Consider the following 24,008-nt stretch of genomic DNA (forward strand, 5'->3'; position numbering starts at 1 on the left):
GGCAACGCAGTTCACCATGAAAGATGAAGTGGCTTTTGAGGGGCTTGAAAAGTTTAAAAAGTCTTGAAATTTGGCGCACAGCTCTAATGTGATGAGGGATTTCTTTTTATATGTTCATTTTCCTTGAACAGCGCAAAATGGCTCCACAGCGCCCCCTACAAAATTTCAAAACAACAGCCCCTGCTCTGTGTTTTATGTATGAGTTTGAAACCTGGCAAGCTTATTGGAGATATCAAGATGTACAAAAAAGTCTCTTGGAGCAATATCCCAAATCCAACAGGAAGTTAGCCATTTTAAAATTAATGTGTAAATTTGTCGACATTTTCCCCTCTTTTCAGGCCTCATACTTTGACGAACTCCTCCAAGGGATTTCATTAGATTTACGCGATCTCCTGTGTGTGGAATCTAAAGACCTTTGTGATGTTAAATTGCGAAGCTTTTTACGTTCAGGGAAACGGGGTGGTCATGGCGGCACGTGGAGTTTCAATCACTCGCCAAAAAGCAGTAACCTGCTGTCGCTCAAAAACACAATGTCCAATCTCTCCCAAAGGTCGCAGGCGTGATGAGACTCGAGCTCGGAAATGTTTGTTATGCCATTTGTCAGTAATGGTTAGAGCGCCACCTAGTGGGACGACTATAATAATGGTTGAATGAGATGAAATTTTAGCTGGTGGTTAAATGCATGAATTCCATCAATGTGACATCAGATCGGAAGCGCTGGTTTTAGGTGTTGGGCTTGGCTCGACGCGCCGGGGGTGCGAGGGCCCTCATATCGCTGCTTGCAGCTTTAATTATTATTATTATTATTATTATTTCGGCAAATGAATCGGCCTTTTGAGGGCCTAAACATGCTCAAAAACTCATGAAATTTTGCAGACGCGTCAGGTCTGGTGAAAATTTACGTATTTTAATGTCCGTAGACATGTCCAGGGAAAATTGGCTCAGTAGCGCCACCTAGAAAAATGAGAAACGCGAGCCCCCGAGATGGGTATGACCTACATGTATAAAACTCGGAACACATATCTAACGTTCGGAGACGCACATAAAAGTCTATTATGGCCATGTCCTAAACCCAACAGGAAGTCCGCCATTTGGAAGTGAAGGTGACATTTTGGCTCTAATTTTGCCATTTCCATGCCTCGAACTTTTGCGAACTCCTCATTGGAATTTCATCGTACAAGCTTCATATTTGGTCAGTGTCAACTACACACCTGGGCCATGTTAAATTGCGGAGCTTTTGAGTTTTCGGGTTACTGTGAGGCCGTGGCGCCACGGCGAATTTCGATGACTCGCCATGAAAATCTTATTGCCTCTCGTTCTGTCATACATTGTCCGACCTTGACCAAAGTGGACACATATGATAAGGCTCCACCCCTGAACATATTTCAACTGCCATATTTGACACCAGGGACAGCGCCACCTAGTGGGAACAGGAAATGTCATGTTTTACACTTTGGGGTACAGTATTGTAATGGGTGACATCTGCAGCCTCAAATTTCTCCAGGAAAGCCTTAAGGAGTTGGTCTTGGGTTACAGAGAAAACTGTGAGTTTTCGCTGAAGGGTGTGACCCCAGCAGCATGGCGAACATTGAGGTCTCGCCATGAAGAAACAAATTAGTGTAACTCAATGAAATCCAATGTGATCAGTAGCAGATTTTACAGGGATGATGTCAGACCCGCCCTGAACAGATTGATATGCCCATTGTCAGGAATACGTAGAGCGCCACCTAGTGGCACCAGGAAATGTCATGTCTTTCATTTTGTTGTACTGATTTTCACAGGTTCATCGTGGCCACCTCAAAAGCGGTGAATATCACCATCAGTCCCTCTTGATGCTTCAGTGAGAAAATTGTGACTATAAACTGAACGGTGCACCCTGGTGGCAACGCAGTTCACCATGAAAGATGAAGTGGCTTTTGAAGGGCTTGAAAAGTTTAAAAAGTCTTGAAATTTGGCGCACAGCTCTAATGTGATGAGGGATTTCTTTTTATATGTTCATTTTCCTTGAACAGCGCAAAATGGCTCCACAGCGCCCCCTACAAAATTTCAAAACAACAGCCCCTGCTCTGTGTTTTATGTATGAGTTTGAAACCTGGTAAGCTTATTGGAGATATCAAGATGTACAAAAAAGTCTCTTGGAGCAATATCCCAAATCCAACAGGAAGTCAGCCATTTTAAAATTAATGTGTAAATTTGGCGACATTTTCCCCTTCTTTTCAGGCCTCATACTTTGACGAACTCCTCCAAGGGATTTCATTAGATTTACGCGATCTCCTGTGTGTGGAATCTAAAGACCTTTGTGATGTTAAATTGCGAAGCTTTTTACGTTCAGGGAAACGGGGTGGTCATGGCGGCACGTAGAGTTTCAATCACTCGCCAAAAAGCAGTAACCTGCTGTCGCTCAAAAACACAATGTCCAATCTCTCCCAAAGGTCGCAGGCGTGATGAGACTCGAGCTCGGAAATGTTTGTTATGCCATTTGTCAGTAATGGTTAGAGCGCCACCTAGTGGGACGACTATAATAATGATTGAATGAGATGAATCGTTAGCTTGTGGTTCTAGGCTTGAATTCCATCAATGTGACATCAGATCGGACGTGCTGGTTGTAGGTGTTGGGCGTGGCCCGACGTGCCGGGGTGCGAGGGCCCTCATAACGCTGCTTGCAGCTTTAATTATAATAATTGTTATGGGATAGGAAATCAGAAGAAAGGGGCAAAAGAAGTAAATTAAGATCTTTGAAACTGAATGGAGTCAAAGTATAAACAATGCTGAGTAAATTATTTTCCACCTTTGTTCACAAGTTACCTTTTTTGTAGTTACCGTCTAAAAGGCTGTTAATACCACCAAAATTGTAAAAACACCAACCAGTAACACAAAGCTTAATTCATCATTGGAGTTTATTAGTTTTAGAAGTCATGTACATGTAATTAATTTATTTTGCATGTAAGTTAGTACAGTGTTATACATGCAATAAACATTAGTTAAATGATCAGTGATCGGAGGACGCCCACCGCTCAGGATTCCCAGTCGAGGTGATTCTTACTTCCTGAACTGAGGAACCGGGGACGGGATCTTGATGTCCTGCCCCCTCTCCAGCCTCTTCTCACATTCAATAAGGTAGTTAACACCATCAATCACTAACTGCACCAGCTCAACCTGTGAATGCAACGTAGCCAGTGTCAACAATATTTTATTATGAGCATGTACAAAGTTATTACAAAGGTTGCCTTTAAAAAAGTTTAGCTTTCAACCTGATGATGGTGTAACTCAGTGGTTCATCGCTACATGTATCTGATCCTGAAATTCAACTCTATTGGATATAATTGAATGTTACAAGTACTGATATCAAAGAGTTGCTCTTTTCACAAGTTGAAAGACGTGAAATAAATGAAATAGTTTTTTGTTATTTGGTTGCACAAAAGAATAAAGAATTTATTTTTTAAATCAGTCCTTTTTAACTGATTCCATATAACATATGGCGAGAGTCTGGAGATACAAACACAATCACAGTATTTGTTTGTTGACCTTTAAACTAGTTCTAACTTATTAAGTGTTTGATATTAACGCCATTACAGACTTTGTAATCACTGCATAGAAAATAAGAAATAAAAGCATTGCAATATTAAGTTCAGCTGGATCAAACAAACAAAGTCTGTAATGGCGTTAACAACAAACAAACAAAATAAACTGGATCTTAGCTTTTTCTTGAACTTTTTCTTGAAGTTCAGCTAAGATCCAGTTTGTTTTGCCATTCTTTGCTATTAACCCCTCCAACACCAGTACACACCTGGTTAGCATTAACAGTTCTGCAAAGGCTCATGTGACGCTCTGGCAAATTTAACTTAAACCTTTACACTTGTGCCTCCTGAGATTACCCTCGTCAGGCAGGGGCTTCCCCTGAGGCCATTTACAAACTTTGCCCTGTTTGGCCCAAATGGAAGTAACCACAGCACCCCACTATAGCCCTGACCTTACACACTAAGGTCCTTTCACAGCATTTGCCAAAGCCTGCAAAGAAGTTCTGCTCAGGAAGCAGCAGCCATTTAACCTTCACTGGCACACCCCTGCCTGGATTACAGATTAAAGAACAGCATGGGGTACAGTTATTCAAAGCTTACACCTGCTGTGCTACAAATGTCTGCTCTCCTCCGTCTGACTCGGTTTCTCTCTGCCTGCTGTTCACTTTTGAGCTTTACTTTCTTTAGCTGTTGTCTTCATTCCCTGAGGATTTACCTCTGACTTGCCCAGACGGTCAAGGTTAGAGATGTCAAACGTATCTCCGGTAGCGGCTGTGTCAACACCTCCCGTGCCTCTCTTCTGTAGTCTCAGATTATCCAGGATCTTTTTGAAGCGAGCATCCTAGATCATAAACACCAAACAAATTCAAGTTACTGTCAGATACAAGAAGAATACGTGACATCATGTGCATGTGTTTGCAGTTAACATGAGATGAACTGTCATTATGATTCATGAATTACCTTACTGAGGAGGGGCAGACGAATATGCACCCCAGCCCTGAGTCCCGTGCCAAGATTTGAGGGGCAGGTGAGGATATAGCCCAGACGCTCATTCCACATGAACTCCCATCCTCTCTCCTGAATTAGACGCTCAACCTAGAAGTTAAAATAAATACTCAGATCTTAGTTCAGATCTCTGAACTAAAATCTTAGTTCGGAGATCTGAATTAATCTGAGTCTTTGTTTCTTGATTTTTGGTCACTCTACTATAGATTAGTTTATAGACTCACAGTCTTGTAGGCAGAAATGACAAAAAGACTGTGATAAATTGAATTGATGGATAAACATTTCACTTGAAAAATTCACACTGGACCAATGATAATTCAAAGATAAAGAGATGTGCATACCTGCTTCAGCCCTCTGCAGAATCTTTCAAACACTCTCTTCATGTTTCCTCCCTTCTCCATGGATATGACCCTTGTGTGATCCTCTTCATTGATCCAGATCAAGAAGTTCTTCTCATTGTTGTGCCTGAGTGTCAAGAAGAAAGGATTAAACTCCAGTTCAAAACTATATTTTGGTATTCTTGTTAAGACACCAGGACATATTAATAAGTTTCAGTCACATTCAACATAAGAACAATCAATAAAGCATATGTGAGGGAGAAAAATGACATTCTTAAAAAAGGAAATGGTGTTAAGGTTTGTAAAGGACGAGGAAAGATGCAAGTAAAGATGCTTTGAGTAAAAAAAAAAAAAAAAGAAGCATAATATGGTATTAAGTCTTGACTTTAAGTGACTGATTTTGATTTTATTGGAGCTACAAGTACAGGTCTAAGAATACTAACAAATATGTATTATGAACTTTATATTTATGAATGAAAAAAATCCTGGAAAAAGAGTAGCAGAAATAAGGTGGCAAGACGGAAAATTTACACATAAAAAAAAATCAGCCAATACTAGAACTTATGCTACCAGAAGGCTGACATTTCAGTCACTGGAGCCAAACTATAGTTAATTGAATAGTTAAAATAGATGACACAGACTCACTCATTTTAATCATTTGTTCATAACTGACTTAATAAATAAATACAAATTCATTGTCTGTGTTGTTTTTTTTAAGTAACTCTCTTATTTCCTTAAAACTAAAGTGGTGCCTTTTACTATTTTTATCATTTTTATTCTTCGATTTATCAAAATATTACACTGTCTCGCTTACCACTATTTTTCTCTTTTAGCTAATTCTTTCTCTTAGATATATCTTCTTTAGTTTTCTCTTATTTTCTTCGATGGATTACTTGCTTCTCATTGATTTTCTGCAATAAATGTTAAGTGTTTTATATATGTTGAAATTGAACTAAAACATTATTTACTAAAAGACATATGACAGGATAACATCACGTATCCAGTGTTTGATCATAGTGTACTGGTGGAGCCTCTCTCTCACTGGTTCACTCCCAGAATGCATAAATAATATTATAATCACTGACATTTTATATTGTATTATTTCTGGAAAATTACATAATATTACTTAAAATGCTTTCCTTTCCTCATATTATCATCCCTTGTAAGTAAACTATATGCTTTTGTCAGAATTTGGCAATTTTCTTAAAGTGACAGCTAATACCTAATGGTGCCTGATGTTAGACAGTATAACCAAACCAATCTGTTATAACTAACAAAGTGGTACGTCAGCAAATAACATCATGAAATCAATGATGCAAAGAATTTAGAATTGCAATGCATGTGTGGTTGGTTGAGATTTTAGCTCAGCTCCAGGTGGGATGTGGCGTAGAGTGCTGTGGGAATAGTTTAGTTTGAGTAACTGGGACACCTGTTGTGCATTCTCTAATCAACTTGTCCTCTTGAAGAGCACACAGACACCGAGAAGCTGCAGGAAGCAAACTGAGTTATCGTTAATGGAGACTGCACCCTGGAAGCTGGACGTGTCCAACAAGTGGATACTATTCTTCAGTAAATCTCTAACTCAAATATTTCCAAAAACTAGATTTCTAGGTCACTGAGCTACAAAACTACTATATTCCTTCTAGGCTGACTGTACTCCTAGTCTTACCAGATCCCACGAGCATCAGGCCAATCTCTGGCCATCCCAGCTGCCGTGAGCAGAGGTGACACAGGCTTATCAAACAGGAAGTGCTCCTGATTGGCCAGTATGGGGACACAGGAATCACGGGGACATTAGATAGCAAAAGAAATCAAGATAAAAAGAAAAATAAACCTTGCTTCTTAAAATGTGTAAATCTTCACTAACATCAATAAGCTGTTGCTGCTCTCTTTCACTCATATCTCCCAGGCTGTAGTATCGACCAGTCAAGTCTCCCTTCAGGCCAGCCAGAGCCGTCACAACCACACGCTCCACTTCACGGCGCTCGGAGCGCGTGCATGCGGGGGGGAGACTCAGTCCACGGATGCTGCGACCGGTACGAACACGAGATGACAACACGTAGCGCTCATCAAAAAATCCTGAGGTGATCTGAGGACGACAAAGCTTTAGGTTACCTTAGGCATGTATGAGTTGATACACGGACTCATGGATGCTCAAGATGATGTGATGCAGAAAACAAAAGAAAGTATAACCTTGGAAGCGTCCAGGTCAGTCGGGTGCTTCATTGTACGAGGGTCATAGCCATTGTGTCTATCCTTGATAACAGGGTCAAAAAGCTCAGCAAACACCTGATTAAAATAAAAATGAATCAAACATATAATTTCCCATTTTATTCGGATGGAAGCCACATCAACATCGTGCAAATCTGAACGCATACCTCATAGGTCTCCTCATCCCCAGCCACCATTCCCACAGTCTTAATAAAGGGGTGTCCAGGATTGTCCACTCCAGTCTGGATGCACTGGTCCAGGGTCCAGTTGTTGGGTGTTGTCTTATCCCTTAGACGTGCATAGATGCCTGGGGTCAAGGCCGAGGCCATGCAGTTGTTGTGCTTCCTCAGGTCAGGGAAATCAGCACTGTAAAAAGTTTGCAAGATTAAAATCAATGTTTATACAAATAAATAATTTTCATAGCCAGGCTTGTAACCATCTAAATATTGTTTGAAATAAATTACTTGCCGTGGTGCTTTGGTTGTATTGGGGAAAGACAGTCTTTCTGCTATCCGCTATAATTCAAAGAGAGTTTTGCCAAGCGGTCCTGCAATGTAGGCCTGGATTCATGCAATAATTTGATTGACCAGTTAGCTAGACAACTCTCGGTTTGATCTCCCTTCACTTTATGGCACCAACACACACATATACACTCATTTTTAAGTACCTGGGTGGATAGAGCCTTCTCCTCTCAGCAGCTTCCATGTTGTCACTGAGGAGGTATCCGGATGTCAGCGTGCCTGCTCCCATGGCCAACATCACTGCCGTGTTACGGCCAGAAATCACACGGGTGAAAGAGCTTGCCATGCTTGTGAGGCCTCAGTTGTTATCTGGTAAAAGTGCAGATGACAAAGGTTACTCTTCGAGAACTTCTAAATTGTAATTTATTGGCCCTGGATAATAAAATTTCAATATTCAGTCTGGCGGTTTAAGAAACGTGAAGTTGTGTTTGTGTAGGAATGTACTGCAGTTGAGTATTAAAATCCATACTGAATGTAATGTAATGGTTACACTCTCATTGGAGTGTTTCAGGCCATGTCTTTCATGCACTACCGTACAGCACGCTGAGTTTCTCGTTTAACGAAAGCTGAACTTTACAGGGATCCTTCCTGAAGGTCACAGGTGGCATTCAGGGAAAGCGGATAATTGGGAATCAGATTGTTAAACCAGACAGCACCGAGAGGAGAGCAGAAAAATTAGTTACCTTCAAAGCTGAGCAGAATATTTGCTTTAATAATTTGTACAAGTCTGTGCTGCAGACTGAAGCTCGTCGTATTTTTCTGCATGCTGTCATAAAGTTCAACAATCCCTTAAAGCTTACATATTAAATTACGACGCGTCAGCACACATTCTCTCTTCGTGAGTACATACTTAGACAAAACCACTAATAGCCTTAGGCTATGAACTGCTTAAGTAACAGATACGCCTGCAGTCTGTGCGATGGGATTACTGGTGAAGCATACAGCGGCCTTCTGATTGGTCACCCGGAGAGAGTCACCGGCTCAGGTGATCGGGTGATTTGTGATTGGGTGCCTTGACCGTATTAATAATTGCCTATTAATGTTTTTCTTAGTTGCTTGCAAGACTCCTCAGTCTATTAATCAGAGCTTACAAAGAAGCACAGTTTATTTTATTTTTATGTATTTTTTTAAGATACTTTAAATTAAAAATATGATGGGCTAAAAATTATTTATAGCATTATATATACAGCATACATTAGCATGATATAAGAGAACTAGATGAGATATTACTGTATTGTTGCAGATTACCTATATTACAAAAGTGAATTTCTTTCCTTGTCTGAAATTAGGAGTCACAAATCATACCATTTTCTCTCTCACACACACAGACTGATAGTAAGTTAGTGAAGTTAAGCTAAATTGCCAGCTTAGAGTTCGGATCATTCGTGGAAAACACATGATTCTTTCTGACATTGTGAAGAGGCTTAAACAGGCCAAGCTTACACAGGACAAACAGAAGAAAACATATAGAAAGAAACCAGACATTCTTCAAGAACCCAAGAAAGAAGAAAGACCAAGAAGTGGAGTAAAGGTCTTTAAGGGCATGTTAAAGTCAAGGAGAAAAGTTGGATTAAAGGGATTTCTCTCAGGGAGTGCATAGTAAGTAGAGTGGGAGGCACCTGCACCTTTTGACCCTTGATAAAGACATACTGCTATGTCTACAAATGGTTTAACTGACTTATTTGTAGATTTAAAAAAAAAAATAATAATAAAGAAATATAAAGTAAATGTAGGTGCAGGAGGCATGGCTGGCTGTTTGACAAAGAATAACATTTAAGGGGAATAGTAGTTAACAGATGGCTGGGAATAGAGGGCAGCTTAAGTGGTCTTAATGCAAGTGGCTATGTGTAGACTATACTGTGTGGTGTAAATATTAATTTAAGGAAAAAGGATTTAAATTTTTTGCTATCAAACAAAGATAAGCAAAGTATTTCTATTATAGAATAATAAAAATACATCAAAACTGTATCAAACTGAACTGAAAAAAATCATGTGATCCATGAAACGGTCTGTTAATGAATGTGAGAGCTACTGCACTTTTCCAAGAGAGGTGCATGAGTAGGCAGGAAACATAAATGAGGAAAGGAGCTGAAAAAAAATAATAATAATGTGAATTCTGGAGGCAGAATCAATTACTTACCTTTGGATAGCTGAAGAGTGGAGGTAGCAGAAGGTCCTGCAGCTCAGTCCAACGAAGCTCAACCTGCAGAGTGAGAGCAGACGGAAGAACAGGGATGGGATCAGAGGAAGATGGGGCCACTGGCTCAGGATTAGCCTCTCACTGGGTAACAGACTGGAAATCCTCTTTCTGCTGTCAGTCATCATGTCTGCCTGCCTCTTTACACCTGCACTCACGGCCATGGGTGCTTTCATGTATACATAAAAAGTCAGCTGTAGTCTGCTTCTGCTGAAATATAGCTGTCATGTTGCTGTATACATTTAATATACAATCAAAATAATTTGGTTTGGAGTTTTTCTTAAAATCACATTTACTATTGTTGTTATAAATGTGTTTATTCTGGAACTGAAAGGCATGTTTGCCACTTGTAAGACAAAGTACAAAAGGAATATTTAGCCTATAGGACTGATTGAAAACTGGGACACGGACATGTCACCTGTGTGGTTGGAATACCTGCACGTCCTCAAAATGCTCCAGCATTTCCTGGTGATGCTCACTGGCGTTTTGCATTACTTAGTTTAAAGTCCAGCTTTGTTGTTGTTGTTATTTTAGGTGTGGCAAAAGCAAATGTTTGCCATTGTACAATAAAAGTACTTGGATGGCTTAGTCAAATATACGGTCAAAGACCCATTTCTATTAAACCTTTTAGACTACATATTCATCATTACATAGCGATTGTCTCTCCAAATTCAGTTACCCTCTCTTTCGGTGTTACAAATTGTCACAGTGTTGTCATAAACTTCAACTGTCATCCATCTGTCCCTCAAAAACAGGAGTTGTATTGGTTGATCTGCTATAAAATCCCTGCTGAGAGACAAATGCTTACAACCTAAAGCTGCCGCCCTCCCTTAGTCTGTTTATCCGCACTAAAAACTGACAGTAGATCCCACACTAACAACTTGTCACATCCCCTCAACAACAGTTTGAATGATGACTTTATCACTAGCTCAACTTGTCTGAGATACACAGCATGCCATTTTTCCTGTCCACTCTGTTTTTTTCAGGCCCGAATCGCTCTGTTTCTGCTCCTTTTCAACACTGCTAGATTTTTCTCCTCTAACAATTGAAAAGTATTTCCTTTTCATATTTAAATTACACTTTGATATGTTAACTTCCTGGGTAAAACAAAAACAATCACTGATTGATTAGCATTTCCTCTCTATGTCTGTTAATTCTTCAAATGTAGACATTAGGTGCTCACTGCCCTTTTACTACTCTACCTGAGCACTCACAACATTCCTCATTCACCCACTGACTTTTTTTTCTGTGTTTAACTCTTTCACGCATAGTGGTCACTACAGTGGACTGCTATTCAAAGGCTGTTTTCTTGTATTTGTTTCAGTGTTGATAACCACTACATTGGACACTGATGTGTCGCTCCCTACACTGCCACCCACTGGTTGTTTAATGTTACTACAGATGTATGACGTTTTTCATTGTAATTATTGTTATTTAACCCTGTCATGCATGAATTACGACAACCTCAATCAGGGTTTTTTTTCTTAAGTATTTTAATTCATCTTTTCATGCCTAATGGCGAATAACAATACTTAAGAAAAGTATCCTGATTGTGGTTGTCATAATTCATGTATGAAAGGGTTAACAGCTTTCTATCTAATATTCACACACAAGTATGGGGTTAGTGTGTTCTCCAAGGATATTTGGCATGCAGACTGGAGCGGTCAGGAATCAGACCAAAACCTTCCAATTAGTAGATGCCCTGATCTCCTGAGCTACAGCCACCGCTTTAATGCTCTCTAGTTTGATACTTGTTAATTTCAGCATATCTAAGACAATTATTAACCACAACATAATACTCATCCATGAAGCATACAATCACTACATATAATTAAATATGTCACCCACAATTAAACTGAATGTAATGGACTGGTATTTATAGAGCACTTATTCTATTCTTGCAGACCACTCAAAGCACTTTAGACTAACATACATATTTAACCAGTCATTTATTCATTCATTGCATTGTTCTGTTCACTTCATCTTCCTCATCTCCACAACCAGTGTAGAATCACAGATCACCATAAGATCCATATTTTAGACTAAATCAACAATAATAGATATTAAAAAGAGTTTATCATTTAAGATTTATAAGTGTACTACAAGGGGCAGATAGTACATCATGTACCTTTGATGGTCTCGTTGAGCCCATGCTTGAGTGTCCAGAGCTTTGGCTGATGCGTACTGTTGGATAAAGACGCAAAATCAGTTGTGACCACATGGTGGCAGGACGACCACAGTCATGGGTCATCATTCAGAACCTGTCATTTATGAGGCAGATATAGTGATTACAGTTGCTTCACTGACATAGACCTTGTAGCACTTTGCTTTTAGGTGGCACTAAGAAGTATACTTTTTTCCTAAAATATAATGTTGTGTTGCAGTGGATGAGATTGTTTCATTTGTGCACCACTCTGAACATCAGTGCAAAACAGTCAGTAGTACTTTGTAATTTTGTGAAAAAGTGACAGAAAATAACAGTTGGAAAAAAGCTTTATGCTCTTAAAATACCGTCCTCCACGCAGTGCACTGAGTATGTTTGCCTCGGAGCTGCCTGGTTACTGTTTCACAAAGGACTACGCACATGTAAGTAGGTTTTATAGGCCAATGTAGAATACTGTATGCATGAACTGTACTTGTTGTTTTCAGCACTAGTCCCAAGATAGAGCACTCTTCATCAGAAGCAGCAATGCAGCCTGAAGCATATCCGGATAGAAATTCTTATTTCATAGCATGCTTTGCACATTCGTGTATCCCTAACAATCAAAATAAAAAGTGGCTTGGAGCAAATTAATTATACAGAGGGGCATCTTCATAAAAGTCGAGGTCCTCACTCTGCAAATATCCCAAGTTCAGTATCTGCATGAAATATCTCCAGATAACAAGGACAGAGATTTAGACTTTCAAATATTGTGGTGATTGTTATTGCAATGCTTCAAATGTGAATCTGCATCATTTTAAATTACTTAATTATTCATTATTTGAAGAGCACTATCACATTCAATATGTACAACCCCAATTTCAAAAGAGTTGGGATGCTGTGTAAAATGTAAATAAAAACATAATGCAATGATTTGCAAATCTCATAAATTCATATTTTATTCACAATAGAAAAAAAATGTCCCATTTTAAGAAAAAAAATAGATCATTTTGAATTTGATGGCCACAACACAGCTGAAAAAAAAAAGTCAGGACATGTTTACTTTTATGTAGCATCCCATATTCTTGTAAACGTCTGGGAACTGAGGAGACCAGTTGCTGGGCTTTGGGGGGAGAGGAATGTTGTTCCCTTCTTGTTGGATTCCAGCTGCTCAACAGTCCTGGTATGCTTTGTCATATTTTTGATTCATTATGTACCAAATGTTTTCATTTGGTGAAGGGTCTGAACTGCAGTTGGGCCAATTCAGCACTTAGACTCTTCTACTACGAAGTCATGCTGTTATAACAGATGCAGTATGAGGTTTAGCATTGTTTTTGCTGAAATATGAGTCTCAAGGACAGTAAACCTTTTTTCAAAACATAATTTAAAATTTCAATCCATCTGACCACAAACCAGTTTTCCGTATTGCTTCAGTTCATTTCCAATGAGCTTTGGCCCAGAAATGATGGTACCATTTCTGGATCTTGTTCACACACAGCCTTCTCTTTGCATGATAAAGCTTTAACCTTTATTTGTGGATGGCACAAGGGAACTGTGTTCACAGACATTAACTTCTTGAAGTGCTCCTGAGGCATGCAGTGATTGCCATGACAGACTCATGCCTGTTTGTAATCCTGTGTATCACAGGGATCCAATATTGATTTTCAGCCTTGTTCCTTGTGCACAGAGATTTTTGAAGATTCCCAGAGTGTTTTTTTCATTGAAGAACATTATTCTATAGCCAGACTCAACATTATAGAATAATATTCAAAGGGTGACTGGACTCTGGTGTAAGTATAGAATGAGGACCTCTGTCAGTCAGGAGGTGCTCACAGTAAAGCCACTACTCCTGCACAATGAAAGGAGCGACTTGAGGTGGTTCAGCTACCAGGAAGAAGCCCCAAGACAGAAGAAAGGGAGCTGGAGAGATTATGTCTGTCAGCTAAATTGGGAATGCTTTAGTGTCCACCTGGACCAGCTGGAGGAGGTGGCTAAAGTAAGGGAGGACTGGTGACCTGAACCTGGATCAACGGCAGAAAAATTATGTTACATAATATGTTACATGTACAGTTTTTTAGATGCAGCATTTTGCAGGTTGGAAAACTTCTGCCCATCTTGACTTCTGAGAAGCTCTGCCTCTCTAAGATGCTCTTTCGATGTTAATGGCCTGTTGCCAGTTAACCTAGTTAACAGCAATGTCCTTTCAGCTGTTTCTTTTTAGAATCACTTACTTTTCCAGACTTTTGCTGCCCCATCCAAATGTTTTTGAGATGTGATGCTACCATCAAATTCAACATGAGCTAATATTTTTCATGAAATTTTTGTTTACATTTTTTTCCTGTGCATAACAATGAGTTTGAAATTTGCAAACCACTGCATTCTATTTTTACTTACATTTTACTCAGTGTCCCAACTTTTTTTGGAATTAAAATCTAGTTCTGGTGTCTGGTTTTACAACGTTTGGCCACAATATTTTAGTGATATTTATTGATGCATTGATTGAAAGAAGCTGAAATGGACTCAACATTAGGGGGGTAACAAATAGTAAGTAATATTACTGAAATTCTTACCAAGGTCGCCAAAGAAATATGCAAACGTATAAGGCATGTTGAATTTATTTCCCCTGCACCCACACATGAAAATGCAAACAAGTAAACACAAAAAAGTACAGAAAAATAATATTACAATACAAACATAGCACACTGTATTCCCACACTTTTAATGTAAAACAGACACTCAGAATTACAGACGCAGTGCAAAAGGGCAAGTTTTCCCAAGAGCAAAGTCTGAAACATTTCCTCTAATTGATTTTGAATAAGGTTATTGTTCTGTGAGAAAAGTTCCAACACTGCTACTGCATAACAACAGCTTGTTTTGCAGAAGACACGGCCAAGAGGCTTGACTTTGTGAGGTACACTAAGAGACAAACGTGCCTGATTCGATGGACAAAGTATTGTTTTTATACCTTTCTTTTTTTTCCTGACAGCTACAGAGACAATATTATTATAGAGAAGCAGAGGAAGAAGGTAAAGGAAGCGTCCAGTCAGACATGCACAACATGCAGCTGTTGTGTGCATGCAGGACAACTATACTTATCATATCATTAATACAGAAAACAATGTCAGATTATTGAAGTGCTACATTTTTTAACCTTCAAAAGGCATTTTTTTAGAATAAAGTTGAACAGCTTTTTTTTCTATACAAGAGCCTCCGATGCAAAATTAAAATTCAACATGAAAACCAGAGAGACAAAGAAAAAAACCCAACAACAACAATAAAATCAGTTTTCACAGCATAACAATTCCAAGTATTTCTTCTTCAATCATACAATATGTGTAAAGTCACTATATACAAAAATAATATAAATACAGCATCTGAAATAAATAGCATGGAAAATAATGATCACCCTTTCAATCAAGCAAAGCTACATCTCAGGGAGTGCACTGTGTACTGTCCCAGTTTAGACTGTAGTCGCCCCAGTTACACATAGAGGCCCGATGACACCCACTAGCCCAGCTGACAGTCAATAAATGCCAAAAAACAAATAAATTGCACACACATGCTGCAAAGCTTTGTGTTAGCAGAGGTTATAATAATATTTAAACAGTAGAGGGAGATATATGCTCATTGGATGCTGCAATGGCTTTACTACATTACACTGACATGCTACTGTTTAGTCTACATGACACGTCCAATCTTAAAAAAAAGGAAATTAATGAGTAAAATTACAGTCTTTATCTTTAATAAAATTTTTATATTTTAAATTTGGATTTATATAAAACTTTGTGCTTGCAAATTTTCAATTTGGGAATGTGGGAGATTGACCTACACTAGTGGAAGGCACTGAATAAATGTTTTAATTTTAATAATTCATATGTTCTTTTAAAAAAGTTAACCAAATTAAGCAATCGCAAATAAATATAGAATTAATTGCTTATCAAGGGAAAAATCTAAATTCGTTAAAATATATCATGTTTTGTGTTTCGTTTCCATCTTTCTGCATTATATGTGAAGGCTTAAAGGCGTTTTGACGCATTCAGCCCACTGAGGATGCATAGTGGCTTAAGAAGTCACCCTGGCAAAAGCGGTGCATGCTAAGCAGAGGATCAGGGGTCAGAATGAAGGCAATTTAGACAGTTACATCCCAAGCTGAATTCATGCAAGTTTTATGCAGTGACCTTCATGACAGAAAGCATTTTAGGGGTCTTGCTCCAGGACATGGCACGGAAAATGCACAGGCAAAAGAACACAGACAATAGTACAGAGACGTAAGCTCAAACACCTCTCTGTCACACTATCTGTATATGCTACATCTCTGTTACATCCATTAACTCCTCTCTCTCACCCTGTCCTGCACTCTCAGGCTGCCTCGGGAGGTGTGATGCCATGTGCACCAGACAATGACATGCAATTTCCTCAAAACCTTCATACAATGCAACCTCTCTTTCCCCTCGAAGACGAGCAGTCTTACAACCTTACAGGTGCGTTTCTCATTCTTATATTCCCCTTTCTCTTGTAAAGCTCTCAAACATGTTCAACTGACCGCATGCATCGATATCTGTCTCCTCAGACCAAGTCTCATTCTATTTCCAAGTTGCTCTGAAAAATTCTTCTTCCAACTTTCTCTTGATTGATGAGATCACGTGGGCGTTTTGCCCTTTTGGGGGTCCAGGTTCAGCAGGCTCCCACAGGCCACCAACAGCTCTAACTCAGGCGGGAAGCCTGGGCTCTATCTTCAGTGAGAGATCGTAGAGCGTATCCTCATCCATGATCAGAGTCTTATCCATAAGGTATTGGGTCACCTGGGTATAATCAAATATGGATGACAGGCATGATGATTAAAATATCTTTACAGCTACAGCTTCAATTAATTATTTTCAATTAAAGATTGAGGTGATTTTGACTATAAGATGATCTCGCAGGAAATACACCAACATGATTTTGCAAATAAGCTGGTCATTAAAGTAATCTGTTTTCTGGTTGGTCCAACTAATACCTGTTTGAAAGATGAGTATGTTAGAGCAAAAACAGGAGACTGGGTAATTTGGGATGGCTTCTGTTGTTCCATGCATTTTTTTTTAAAGACAACCCATATAAGGGATTTTCAGTAATCCTCTCAGAACAAGAGCCAAGACAAGCACATCCAAGAGTAATCTGTGCTGTCAAACCAAGTAAAACTAATTCCTTAAAACCACTCTCAAACCTCACTTCTTCAGACTAGTTTTCTCTTATTATTTTAGAATTTTTTGACAGTTTAAATGTTATCCTGCCCTTTGATTATATTGTTTAAATAATAATAATTGCATGTCATCTAAATGAAATAATGGCCTGTGATGTTTTTGTCCTTTAGATACAAAAAAATAGTACAAATAAAAAAATTAAAAGTACCTTGGGCTGATGCTCTATTCTGTACGGCGTCTGCTGGAACTGTCGGATCTCTCTGATGATGTGAGATATCTGAATAAAATATGGAATTTACCTTAATACTGACTGAACAGCGTGCACCTCAAGATGGTCTGCTTCCAGTGCATTTATTTACACATGCTTACCATCCTCATTTTGGAGAAGTTAACAAGACCCTCCTCTGTAAAATTTGGTGTTCCCTCTTCTATAAAGGCCAAGTCTGTTAGATACATTCCCAAATATGGCACACAAGGAGGGTTGCAACTGGAATGAGAGAGTTAAAGAATAGCATACAAATCAACTTGCTTCCAAGTCCATAAAAACTCATTTTTTGATTTGTCCGTCCATCCATTCTCTTCTGCTTATCCCTATCAGGGTTGCTGGAGTCAATCTCAGCTATCATACAGAAAGAGGCAGGGTATACCTGAGACAGGTCGCCAGTGTGATGCAGGGCTAACACAGAGAGACAGGCAACCATTCGCTCCCACATTCACACCTATGGGACATTTGAAATCACCATATAATCTAACTCACTAATGAATGAAGCCGAAGCCACAGAAGGGCCTTGGCCAGATGACGGGGCCTTCTTGCTGTGAGCCAACAGTGCTAACCACTGCACCATTGTGCTGCCCTTTTTCTTACATATGATGGTATTTTAAAAACAAATGCAAAGTCTCACTTTTTCAGCGTCTCCCTCAGATTTTTAAATCGTCCTTCTGAGGACACAATCTTCTGCAGTTTGTCCATCAGGGCTTTAGTCTGGAAAAGATCACAAACAGGCATTTATAATGATCTAAAATGGCAAGATTTTAAACTTTCTCCAGCCATGAATAGCATTGCAGGCAGCCTGTCTGCTGAACGTTATCAGGATTAAGTAAAGAGCAGACAATAAACCTTACCGCTATTAACATTAAGTGCGATTGAGCACTCGTCTCTTCTCTGAACCCTCTAATGGTACAGTATAAGTGCCAATGAGAGAATTCCCATTTGTAAACATTTGGACAAAAGATGTTTTTTTCTAGTGCTTCATGATGAGATTAAGTGTATATACACTTTGGATTTTTAAACAAGGATTTCAGGTTTTGCATATAGAGAGGGTTGTTCAGGAATTACCCCACCTGTTTGCTGACTTTAGCCCAGGTCTTCTTCAAACGGTAGATAGCACTTCGATTGAGTGCGGATGTGATCTCCAATACTCCGTTGTAGTTGTTCAGACAGCGACATATGTCTGCCACAGCAACCCACTTCTCAATGGAGTTGGCCCTTGAGCCCACATCAGTATGGGTCATGATCTGTGATGCCACCAGGTTACTCATCTTCAAAAGAAAAAGAAAAGAGTAGTGTGGTATTAATGTAGAGCTATAGGTACTGAATCTTTACAGAAGAGTCTGGAAAAAAATGGTGCTTAAACACATTGGAAGAAGTTACATCATTGAAGTGCTGACTCGTTTTCATGATGTAAGGTGTCCTCTCTGTCTTATCGACCTTCATCCATCCCTGGCCCAGGAACTCTCTTCGAGAGGGAAGATAGAGATATACCCAAATGAGATCACACACACTCAACTATAGCAGAGTATAAGTTTCATTTTCTAATGCCTCTGAAGTCAGATGGTAAGCATGTGCAAATCTATTCTCTGATGTTTGGAGCTGTAAAGTTGAAATAAAATGCCATTAGTTTTCTTTTATGTCCTTCTAAAAGCATGCCCAGTGCCCATAAAGGGGATTTAAGTCTATTTGACCTGATGCAGATCACACATGAGAAGACTGACTGGGTTTCATGAGAGGACTGACTCATAAGGGATGCTCCTGAAGACGATGTGATCCAGCAGAGTGATCTGTTCAGCCAGCTCCATCGCTGAGAGAGATTCAAAACACTCTGCCTTCGGGCAGTCCGCCTACACACACACACACACACACACACACACACATTCAGAGACAAAGACATAAAAAACAAATGACCCCAAACAGAAGTGAGATAGTGAGATATAAATATCTAATAAAGAGACAGGCTGTGATAAATATGGTTTATGACATTTGACTGTTCCCTGGGTAGCATCACTGTCAGCACAGAGTCTACTTACCCCTTCAGCCCAGAGCTCAGAACACTGAATGACAGACGCCTTTCACAATTTACAAACCCAATATGTCTATTTGTTTGTGATTTACACAGATAACTGATCCAATCTAGGAAATTGTCAGTGCTTGTGATTTTTTTTTTTGTCATCATGTGCAACAGGTGGTGATAACTGTGAAAGTATTTTCCAGGAATTTGTAATACTTTGCAACTACATAAAGGAAGCTGTGGCCATAAAATTAGGTATCGTTGAATCTGCAAAAACAAGATGTTTTAGATATGCAGAAAATTACTTTTTCTCTTTTTATACTGGAGATAGAGTAGATAGATTAAAGCTTGCTAAATAGGCTCCTCCCTTATTGGGTTGTCAGAGCAGGTAGCCCTTTCTGACACAACCCCAAAATGATTGGTGTCTCCTCCTGGTCTTGAATAAGGATCTTTTGCATCTTAGGCAAATTTAAAACCCACTATATTATAGAGTCACTACTAATAGCTAACTGAATAAAATACTTTGAGATTTCAAAATAATCATTTTTTTTAACTTATAGTGGGCAATCATGCAGAGGCTCTGTTGATCCACTGCCTAAAACAATCTGATTTAGCTTTCTTCACCCTCCCCTTAAATCACCTTTCTTCTGAGGCTGCCCCTTGCAATGAGAAAGTTTGAACAGCATGTGGGTAGCGCTTCTGCGCCTACAGCCAGAGCTGTTTGCCTGGGATAAACATATCGATGACATCTCCGCTCCTCACTTTGATATAGATCCAAGAACAGATACTGAGGGTTTAGGGCAGCTGAATTTTGGCTCAAAGGAATTATTAATATCAGTACCCATGATGAAAAAGTTTGTATATATGACAGAAAATAGGGAAAAGCTTCATTTTCTCACCATCTGTAAGATGTCTTCTATTCTCAGTTGGGCATCTTCCTGATCATCTTGAGAAAGCGCACTATCAGACAGAATAGAGGAGAACAGTAAAAGTATTAGAACAAGAGAGTGTTAAAAATTAAAAACAACACTATTTGATGACATATTTTTGACATTCAAAGGTGCCAATGTGCTTCGTGTACATGCTGCTTGTTTGTACGAGAGCATGTTTTTGTGTATATTTGAGTTTCGCTGTACTTTAATATGTTTGCTGTAGCTTTCCTCTCCTGAGGCAGAAGGTCTGGATCTCTAAGCACCTCCTCCAGGAGACAGATCACTGACATCTTGAGGTCCCCATTCATCTCAAAGTCCTAAACACAAACAAATACATGTTTACAGTATACGGACTTTCATAGTAATGAATGGTAACAGTAACACAAGCCTGATTTTGATTCAAACTAAAATATTAACCAGAGAAGTGAAGATTAATAAAAAGTAAACAAACAAACAACACAACTGAATTAAATGAAAAGTCTAAGTGGGAAAAATGTCCTCTATCATGGTATGTTTCATTTTAGTTGGTGATATAATATAGAGTACTCATTTGTTATTAGTAATATACAAAGCAGTTTGTCACATCCTCCACCAGAATAGCTCTGATCCATCTGGGCATGTCATTGGCACCTCTGTCCTGTGGCACCAAGATGCTGTTGTTCTGGTTCTTGTGGTTTTAGGCTCTGTGGATCGGTCTCGTTTCGGTGCATCCTTCAAATGCTTGACCAGACTGGGATGAGAAGAATTTGAAGGCTGTGTCTTTAGGCTCTTTATTGTGTTTCTTGTGGAGGATTTAGGTTGGTTTGGTAAACTCATTTGTTTTACTCAGAACCTACATGTTTCAGCTATGTATCTAGTACATTTTATGCTTATTTTAATTCTTTGTTTGATATGTATCTGCTGCTTCTCCTATGTATCCGTGACAGTGATCTGCTTGCATACCTAGTACTTACTTTGGTCCTATTTCTTTTTACCTTTCTTTTATTCTATATGTTTACTTGTTAAGCACCTTGGTATACCCTAGGTTTTTAAGTGTGCTTTATAAATAAAGTTTATTTTTATATTTATTACATTTAACCATTTATAGCCAGTTATATTTCATTCTTCTAAATACTGCTGCTTTTTTGATACCTGGTTTTTAGCACTAGATACATTTGCTTTTTTACTCAGATTTTTAATTTAGAGAACTTGCATAATAAGAGAATTACATTTCATGAAGTCTGTTGTTCAGCTGATGTGTAAAGTATTTTAAAATACCAAAGAAACAGCTACCACTGCACAGAATGGCAAAATAGCTGATTATTAATCTCAGTAGATATATTGTTAACCACCTGAGGAATATTATAATTTCACATACTCTCTGAACTACAGGTGATTCTACTCTTGTAATTAATATCACTCTCAAGTCTCCACACAATAAAAGCACCACCGGATCAATCATCAGTCACTGCAGCATGATGCTTCTTCCAAATCTCCGTTCCTCTTTCATTTCTTACAGTCTTTTCACTTTCCTCTCCTCCAATTTTCTGCTTTACTCCTACCTCAATTTAACTCCTGTTTAAAGGTCAGTTTTAACAAGCTCTTTCTGTTCTCTGGCCTCTAAAAAATAAGTGGGTGTCTATATGTGTGTATGTCTTTGTGCGGGCCTGTGTGTTAATAAGCTGACTAAAGCTGGACTGTCATCACAGCATTTTGTATTATCGAAGAAAAATACATAAAACATATCGATGCAGTTAGAGTGTAAAGATCTCTGCAGGGAGGCAGGCAATTACCTTGATGTTCAATTCATTAGAGGTTGGCTGTTTAGCACAAGAGTAGGCAGGCTGAGCCAGCTGACCAGTTAAAACAATATTTGGTGTGTGTTTGTGCACAGTTTGCTGTTTACATGATCAACTGGGAGCAGCGGAGCAGAGCGAGAACGCATCAATCACCTGTTTTAATGAGACCGCAGACTTGATCACCCCAGCAAAACACTGAACCCACACACACACACACACACACACAACATGCACAGAGAGTGGTGGGTACAGACAGACCTGTGAATGTTTGGAGACCCAGTGGCGCAGAACATTGAGAACTCTATTAGTTGCAGCTCGGCGAATGATGAACTCTTTATCACAGGTTCGTTCAGAGTTAGTAAACACTGGATGGAAAATCAAAAACAAACAAAAAGTAGGCATTTCAACGTTTTGAATATTAAAGCATCACATGAGCTATTTTTTAAAGGTTCATGATTATGGAAACTGAGTTACGGATTATCCACTGACCCTGTCCCCCAAGAGATGTTACTGCTTTAAAAATATTAAACCTATATATAACTAAAAAATAGAAACAAAATTAAGTGTATAACATGTTTAGTTTATGCCCACTATGGGGTTATTATACTTCTGGTTTTTACACTTTAGTGATTATTCACTTTTACATTGTTTTTTCTTTATATTTCCTTTTTCTTTTTTTCAATCCTGACCTGTCTGGCAGCTTTTGCAATCAGAATCATTTTTACTGTGTGTGTGTGTGTGTGTGTGTGTGTGTGTGTGTGTGTGTGTGTGTGTGTGTACCTGGCGGGGTACCGTGTCCTGCTGCTGCTGTGGCAATAGCGAAGGCTGAAGCTGGAGAGACTGAGCAGCGTGAGTTCTCCCCTGGCTGGGCTGCAGGCCCACAATCATATAATTATCATCAAAGGCAACAATACTATTATATTTTTGCATCCAGCGGAGGGACAGCGCCAACATAAAAATTAACTTTCCTTTCAATCTAACATAATGAAATATGATTCCAGTGTCTATTGACTGAAATCATTTTTCTTTTATGTCTTATTGCTTTGCCTGAATATAATCACTGTTTTCTTCATAAATAAAATTATTCTTTTCATAAAAGGAATCCTTTTGTTAATTTTCCTGCAAAAGCCTTGTTTGTATAAGGCAAAAAAAGTATTCATGTAAAACATTCAAAAACTAATCTGTAAATAGCAGATTATGTGTTTTTAGGGAGCATACCAAATTTGAAGGCTCTGAAATGGCCATAGATACTTGTGAGGCGTACATACTGTCGCATGTGCTTAACATCAGCTATCAACACTTGAATTTATTATATGGCTTGTGACTTTTGAATTGATAAAATAAACAAAAATAAAGATGAAATAAAGATGCAATAAAAATATCAAATGTTCTGCTTGCAACATAGACTTTCTTCAGTGTTATTCTGCCAGTCAGTTAATCCACTGCAAGAAAAATCATGCTGACACAGCTAAACACAAATACTTTAACAAACACATTTATATTGCTGTGTGATGTGTGGGTTTTGTATTTTACTATGATGTCAGTTTCTACGGTCAAGGATATCTGCCTAACTCTGTGGCTCTGTAAAGTAGCCTGCACACATAGGTGGCTTCTTACCAGGCTGTCTGTAGCGAAGGTGTCGAGGTGTGGAAGGAGAGCGGCACGGAGACATATCTCCTGCTTCACTGCTCTGTGGAGACTCTGGGATGATTTTCTCTAGTGACACTGACTCCAGTACAGCTAGAAAGAAGGAAAAGCAAAGTTGAAGATTAACAGTGGTGACCATGATGCTAATGGTTTCAATGGTGCCCATTATCTTCTGTTTTACTGGACAAGAGACCCATTATACTTAAATTAACAGAGATTACTCAGTATAGAGGTCACGCCTGGCATTACTGTTAGT

At 38.9% G+C, this 24,008-nt stretch overlaps 2 protein-coding genes across 5 annotated transcripts in view; both read right to left on the reverse strand.

The window, feature by feature from the left end:
• Positions 1-2,879: 2,879 nt before the first annotated feature.
• On the reverse strand, positions 2,880-9,850 carry LOC100703906 (creatine kinase U-type, mitochondrial). 3 transcript variants are annotated; one of them, XM_003451051.4, is made up of 10 exons: positions 9,734-9,850; positions 7,740-7,902; positions 7,240-7,438; positions 7,055-7,150; positions 6,729-6,950; positions 6,531-6,616; positions 4,865-4,988; positions 4,479-4,613; positions 4,234-4,359; positions 2,880-3,156 (listed from the first exon to the last, which is right to left on the reverse strand). In XM_003451051.4, the coding sequence occupies exons 2-10, from the start codon at positions 7,877-7,879 to the stop codon at positions 3,040-3,042; spliced, it is 1,245 nt and encodes a 414-aa protein (XP_003451099.1). In that variant the 5' UTR covers positions 7,880-7,902; positions 9,734-9,850; the 3' UTR covers positions 2,880-3,039. The 3 variants fall into 3 exon arrangements, with proteins under 3 accessions (XP_003451099.1, XP_005473521.1, XP_019221777.1); XM_005473464.3 differs by lacking the exon at positions 9,734-9,850 and adding an exon at positions 8,277-8,502; XM_019366232.2 differs by lacking the exon at positions 9,734-9,850 and adding an exon at positions 8,063-8,141.
• A 4,677-nt stretch (positions 9,851-14,527) lies between these two features.
• Positions 14,528-24,008, reverse strand: part of rasgrf2b (Ras protein-specific guanine nucleotide-releasing factor 2b) — a 42,882-nt gene continuing 33,401 nt past the window's right edge. For both annotated transcript variants that reach the window (XM_013274899.3, XM_005473465.4), the window contains 12 exons: positions 23,723-23,845; positions 22,886-22,975; positions 22,364-22,470; positions 20,532-20,644; positions 20,295-20,355; positions 19,125-19,228; positions 18,762-18,846; positions 18,452-18,649; positions 18,013-18,092; positions 17,480-17,597; positions 17,319-17,387; positions 14,528-16,732 (listed from right to left, as the gene is read on the reverse strand). In XM_013274899.3, the coding sequence (XP_013130353.1) occupies positions 16,640-16,732; positions 17,319-17,387; positions 17,480-17,597; positions 18,013-18,092; positions 18,452-18,649; positions 18,762-18,846; positions 19,125-19,228; positions 20,295-20,355; positions 20,532-20,644; positions 22,364-22,470; positions 22,886-22,975; positions 23,723-23,845 (1,241 nt within the window). In that variant the 3' untranslated portion in view covers positions 14,528-16,639. The remainder of the gene's footprint in view (positions 16,733-17,318; positions 17,388-17,479; positions 17,598-18,012; positions 18,093-18,451; positions 18,650-18,761; positions 18,847-19,124; positions 19,229-20,294; positions 20,356-20,531; positions 20,645-22,363; positions 22,471-22,885; positions 22,976-23,722; positions 23,846-24,008) is intronic.

Source organism: Oreochromis niloticus, linkage group LG12 (assembly GCF_001858045.2).
Source record: "Oreochromis niloticus isolate F11D_XX linkage group LG12, O_niloticus_UMD_NMBU, whole genome shotgun sequence".
NCBI classification, from domain to species: Eukaryota; Metazoa; Chordata; class Actinopteri; order Cichliformes; family Cichlidae; genus Oreochromis; species Oreochromis niloticus.

Coding starts and splice junctions, on each gene's coding strand:
- LOC100703906 (XM_003451051.4), bottom strand. CDS start 7,879: ATGGCAAGCTCTTTCACCCGTGTGATTTCTGGCCGTAACACGGCAGTG. Junction 6,951..7,054: donor CTGACCTGGACGCTTCCAAG/GTTATACTTTCT, acceptor TGTCGTCCTCAG/ATCACCTCAGGATTTTTTGA. Junction 4,360..4,478: donor GTCTGCCCCTCCTCAGTAAG/GTAATTCATGAA, acceptor TTTATGATCTAG/GATGCTCGCTTCAAAAAGAT.